Source organism: Phoxinus phoxinus, assembly GCF_949152265.1.
Source record: "Phoxinus phoxinus genome assembly, chromosome: 13".
Lineage (NCBI taxonomy): Eukaryota > Metazoa > Chordata > Actinopteri > Cypriniformes > Leuciscidae > Phoxinus > Phoxinus phoxinus.
The window spans coordinates 4,212,495-4,218,494 of record NC_136888.1 but is presented as its reverse complement, the minus strand read 5'-3'; the positions used below and the strand labels follow the sequence as shown (position 1 = coordinate 4,218,494).

At 39.9% G+C, this 6,000-nt stretch overlaps 1 protein-coding gene across 2 annotated transcripts in view; it reads right to left on the bottom strand.

The window, feature by feature from the left end:
• Positions 1-714: 714 nt before the first annotated feature.
• Positions 715-6,000, bottom strand: part of eipr1 (EARP complex and GARP complex interacting protein 1) — a 49,411-nt gene continuing 44,125 nt past the window's right edge. For both annotated transcript variants that reach the window (XM_079633101.1, XM_079633102.1), the window contains 3 exons: positions 4,626-4,793; positions 2,053-2,232; positions 715-1,073 (listed from right to left, as the gene is read on the bottom strand). In XM_079633101.1, coding sequence (XP_079489227.1) covers positions 2,058-2,232; positions 4,626-4,793 — 343 coding nt within the window. In that variant the 3' untranslated portion in view covers positions 715-1,073; positions 2,053-2,057. The remainder of the gene's footprint in view (positions 1,074-2,052; positions 2,233-4,625; positions 4,794-6,000) is intronic.

The window sequence follows — 6,000 nt, the reverse complement described above, 5'->3', positions numbered from 1 at the left end:
CCTGCCAAAGTACCAGCACAATAAACTCAGCAAAATATCGTCTAATAATCGTTATCGAGAAAATCCCAGAACATATCGAGATATCATTTTTTGTCAATATCGCACACCCCTACTGACAACATTCAAAAGACAACTGAAAACTCATCTCTTCCATGAGCATCCTCCCTTGTGTGGCTTATGCTACTCTGAGCAATGCCTGAACTTTGTTATTTTGAGCAATTCTTGCGTTGTTTTTGCCTCTTCACGACGACTCGCTTGCTTCAGTCCTCATTTGTAAGTCGCTTTGGACAAAGGCGTCTGCTAAATGACTAAATGTAAATGTATTTTTTAACTTGTATATGAACTTTCCAGGAGGATGAGAACGCACATTCAACCTTTCAGGTGGGACAGTCGAATCTCTCCATGAGCACGAACATCCCACACGTCCACAAAAGAACAGAGGCGGCAGGGCTTGTGACACAGCGAGAGTGTGAAAATCCCTAAACTCCAAACCCATTTAACCTCGCAGCATCCCTGCCAACAGACGGCGCTTCGTAAAGGATCCGCCGTGACATTATGCATTCAGAGACTCGTTCCCCGGCCCTGGTATTGACGGATCGGACCGGGGCCGTCCCTTGACAGCCCGAGATGTGGAGAGTCAAGCTGCAATTAAAACAGGCTGTCACTGGAGGAGCTTTACCCGACGCTCACGCCGATAAGAACGAGAGAAGGACATCAAATCTGGCTCTTTAATTAAAGCTGTTTTATGGGAAACATACAGGGGTAATTAGGCTCTCTCTGACAGCTCCACAGAGCATTGCTTTTGTTACAGCGTACATGATAAGACACATAATCATAATTAATCTTCAAGGTTCTGATTTCCCACAGCACCAAACAGTACACGCAAAAACACCGATATCTGCATTCATATTAACTAATTCACGGTAAACCAGCCCAATAAATCATCAGGTGTACAGAAATCATGACACAAATATACAGCAAAGAGCAACATCTGACGATATTTGACTCAAACAGTCCAGATCGAAGTCAAAGCAGGATTTCACTCGCGCAGAAGCTGGGAATGTGAGTTCATTCTGGGAAAAGAGAAAGAGAAAAAACGTCAGTACAACTTTACAATCATTAGTTACAGGGGCGGTGTAATGCCCTTTTCATAAGATGTCAAATAAGTCTCTGATGTCCCCAGAGTGTGTGTGTGAAGTTTTAGCTCAAAATACCCCACAGATATTTTTATATAGCATGTTAAAATTGTCACTTTTTAAGGGTGAGCAAAAACACACAGTTTTTGTGTCTGTCCCTTTAAATGCAAATTTAAACACGGGGGGCGGAGCTACAAGAGCTTGTGTCTTGAAAATTTCAAAAACAGTTTTGTTTATGTTTGAATTTATGTAGCTTATGTGTAGTTATCTTCTAGTCATTGATTAGCATATTCTGTCATGATAATCTATAAATTGTGTTCCCGGGGGCGGGGTTTATGTAAATTTTAGGGTTCATGATGCCACTAACGCGGGAGGAGTGTCATGTAGTTCCTACCAGTCGTTTGTTGTAGTCCTTAAAAAACAATTTCTTTAAAAGCAAATATCTCCCTTTGCTTTGAACTTTGAAGTGTTGTAACTTTGCAGATGTTGTTTATGATCAAACAGCAACATTACACACTAACTACAGCTAGAAAAGTGAAATCATACTCAACAACCCCTTTAACATTAGTTAATGTGTGAACTAACAATGAGCAAAACATTTGTTACAGTATTTTTTAATCATTAATCATTTATTAATAATTTATTAATTTAGTTAATAAAAATCCAGCTGTTCATTGTTTGTTCATGTTAGTTCACACTGCATTAACTAATGTTAACAAACCCAACCTTTGATTGTAATAACATTAGTAAATGTTGTAATTAATATTAACTAAGATTAATAAATGCTGTAGTATTGTTGATTCTTAGTTCATGTTAACTAATGAACCTGACTGTATAAAGTGTTACCAAAACGTCTGGCTGTTATTTCTCACACACACACACTCATCTTTGGGTGTTCAGAGCAGCCGTCGCTCACCCGCTCTACAGCAGGATTCGGTATTTCAGGGCTCGAGGAACTCTGTTAATCACCAGCCGGCCGTCGTAACTGAGCGAGGCGAACAGCCAGGGGTCCGCAGCGGACCACTCCACCGCATACACACTGTCCTCGTGCTCCTCGTACGTGGAGATGATGCTGTCCTGCAGGGGCTCTTTCCCCCTACACAACACACATCAGCAGAGTCATCAATACAAGAGATCTTTGAACACATATTTCTCTAGGGTAAGTGACACACATCTTTATAATAATAGGCAAAGTCTCATGGATAATACATTATATCGGTTTAAAACTATGTATAGTCTTTTGAGTACTCAGGGGCTCAATTGACCCTTCGCAGGGAGCTTGATTGACAGGTGATCTGACCAATCATACTTCGCCATCCGCCATTTTGTCGGACAAAACAGTCAGGAGAGTTAGTAGATTAACATGGGAGGATTTAAACTTGAGAAGCGGAGTGTACTGACGCCTTTCCGCGGTTAAAACAACATTCCTTCTGATGTTCATTCATGTTTTGATGCTATAAATGAACTAGAAGGAAGAGATGATCGGTTCACGAGCAGATTTAACTGAGGCGATCTGTCACACACATTAAAGAGACACAACACGGTATTTATTGTTTACATTTCTTTTTAAAAATGACCAAATTTGAAAGGTGAGACTTTGTTTAATATCAAAAGTAACCCAAAAGTAACCTGGTCTGTCCTGTCTGTCAGTGTGTTGTCAGTGTCCTCTCTGCTCCGCAATGTATTTTCACTGCGTGAGAACATAGTGTGTGTGTGAGAGCGGCGTGGCTTGTCGGACTATGGCAAGCTGTTTTAACTTTTATTCATTTCCAGGATATAATCTTGTATTTTCACTAGTGTCTCAGGCACGCGTGATCTTGCGTTATTTCCTTATCACTTCCCCATTATCACCAGACAGAAGTTGTCGGCGATTCTTTCTTTTGTACAGTCATGCAGTGTGAAACCTCCTGTCGCCGATCCACCGTTCAGAACACAGCAGCAACTGAATGTTACCCCAGATAATCACACAGTGAGAAAAGAACAGTGACCCGACTACTTTGAAAATCATGCAGCGTGAACTCGGCTGACTGCTTTGTCGAACAAAATGGCGGATGGCGAAGTATGATTGGTCAGATCACCTGTCAATCAAGCTCCCTGCGAAGGGTCAATTGAAACAAACTTAACTGTGAATAGCATTACATTCTATAAAATTGAATGCTTTTAATGTATTATTTAATGGATTAAATTATTATGTATTATGTATTATTTATTTGGAATTTAACTGAATCTAACTGGACTGAAAGACACTTAGCTAGATTCAACTGAACTGACCAGAACACATTTGTTTGACCTAGATTGGAAAATACAGAGTTAGACTCAACTAACCTGACCTGATCGAAACTATATTGAACTGGGTTAAAATGTAATATAATATAATTGGACTGAACTCAATTGAAAAGCTGATGAATTTCATGGAATTGAACTGAATCAAACTGGACTGAAATATATTGAGCTAGTTGCTAGCAAGTTGAATTGCCTGAATTGAACTTAATTGTATTTAAATGGACTGACTGAACTGAAATGAACAGATATGCATTTTGTTCAATTGAAATGAACCAAACTGGACTGAAAGATACTGAACTGACTGTAACTATATTGTACTGACCTGGACTGAAATTAATAGAATTAGTCTGAACTAAATTGAAAATAAATGTATTTCGTAAAATGTTACTAAATCAAACTGGACTGAAAATTACTGAGCTAGACTGAACTGAATTGCCCAGAACTAAACTATATTGAACGTGATTGACATGAATAGAATTTAAAAGAATTGTACCAAACTCAGTTGAAAATAACAAATGTATTTTGTGTAACTGAATTGTACTGAACTCAATTCAAAAGAACAAATGTATTTCCTGGAATTTAACTGAAAAACTGGGCTGAAATTGTTTTGAACTGGATTCAAATGGAAAATCATAATAATAATATAATTGTACTGAACTCAATAGAAATTACCAAATGCATTTTATGAATCCAAACTGGACTGAAAGACACTGCAGCTAGATTCAACTGAACTGACCTGATCTAAATTGTGCTGAACTGGATTGAAATGAACAGAATTTAATAGAAATGAAAAGAACAAATGTATTTCCTGGAATTTAATTGAGTCAAATTGAATTGAAAAACACTGAGTTTGATTCAACTAACCTGACCTGATCTAAACTATAATGAACTGGGTTAAAATGAATAGAATTAAACTGAACTCAATTGAAAAACTAAATGAATTTCATGGAATTGAACTGAATCAAACTGGACTGAAATATAGTGAACTAGTTCAACTGAACTGACCAATAATGAACTGGATTGAAATGAACAGAAGTGTGCTGAACTCAACTGAAAAGAACAAATGTAGTTCAATTGATTTTATTGAATTAAACCGGGCTCAAGAACTAAACTGAATTTAATTTAATAAATTCCATAAATAGAAATATGAGGACGGGGGAATAAAATGGAAGAATCAGGTGTGAGGTGTAAGGTAGAGACGAGTACTTGTCGTCCTGCTGGCTCTCCTCGGTGTCGCTGAGGTCGTCGTCGTCCACCAGGTGTCCGAACGGCTCGGAGGAGATGGACACCATGTTGGACAGGATCACCCGGCTGTCACTGCTGCCCGTGAGCAACAGCTGGTCATGAGAGTGATTATACCGCACACTCCACACCCTGAAACACAGAACACACACACACCACAGAGTGACACACTCCTCTTCCTCTGCGTTTACACCTCACCCACGACACTCAGGGCCCTATTTTAACTATCGAAGCGCATACAAGTTCACATTTAGGGCACCCGAATCCACTTTTGCTAGTTTAACGACAGGAAAAATGGTCGGCGCTCCCGGCGCATGGTCTAAAAGGGTTGACCCTATTCTTTTAATGAGTGATGGGTGTGTTCTGGGTGTAACGTGCAATAAACCAATCAGAGTCGCATCTCCCATTCCCTTTAAAAGCCAGCTGCGCCCGCGCCACTATTTACATGGAGGAATTTACAAGCGGAAAAAATGAACGCTTCTCTAGCGAGGAAACGGATCTACTCGTGCGCGAGGTTAAAGCTGTGTGTGTGTGTGCGCGAGGTTAAAGCTGTGTGTGTGTGTGAGAGAGAGGTTAAAGCGCTAGCAGACCATCTACGGGACAAGCCAGATTCACCATATCTTTATGTAAACATAAACAATAATAATCTTTTACATTGTAATCCTTTTATTTGTAATATTTGGCTAGTTTGTGTGCTGCTGCGCGTCCCTGTGTGTGTAATAAGCAGAGTGTGTGTGTGTGTAATAAGCAGAGTGTGTGTGTAATAAACAGAGTGTACGTGCGTTGTGGACCCGCCTATAGGCGCACATTACTAAACACGCTCTTTAAATTAAAAAAAATACTGCGCCATTGACTTTAGACCAGGCTTCAGTTGGTCAATGGCTCAGTCTAGTTCAGTTCCTCAAAATAGCAACGCAATGCGCCTGAACACACGAATGCATCCATCGCGCTCTTTAAGATCGCTAAATTCGAGGCTTCTGGTCGTACCTAGGATAACTAAGTCTACTAAAGGAGGGAGGGCGTTTTTACATCTAGCTCCTAAACTCTGGAATAGCCTTCCTGATACTGTCCGAGGTTCAGACTCGCTCTCCCAGTTTAAAACTAGATTAAAGACGCATCTCTTCAGCCAAGCATTCACATGATGCATCTCATACCTTTTATACTACAGTTAAATCAGATCAAATGCATTCATATTATGAACAGCAGCTACGCTAATTATTTCCCATCTGCCTTTTTTTGTTGTTATCTTGGGACGCCTGTCCCGAGATAACTCAAATAGAGTTCGTCAGCTCCAGTTATGTATCCAGCCTCTCATGGAGACTTCAGATGCCCCAACGCC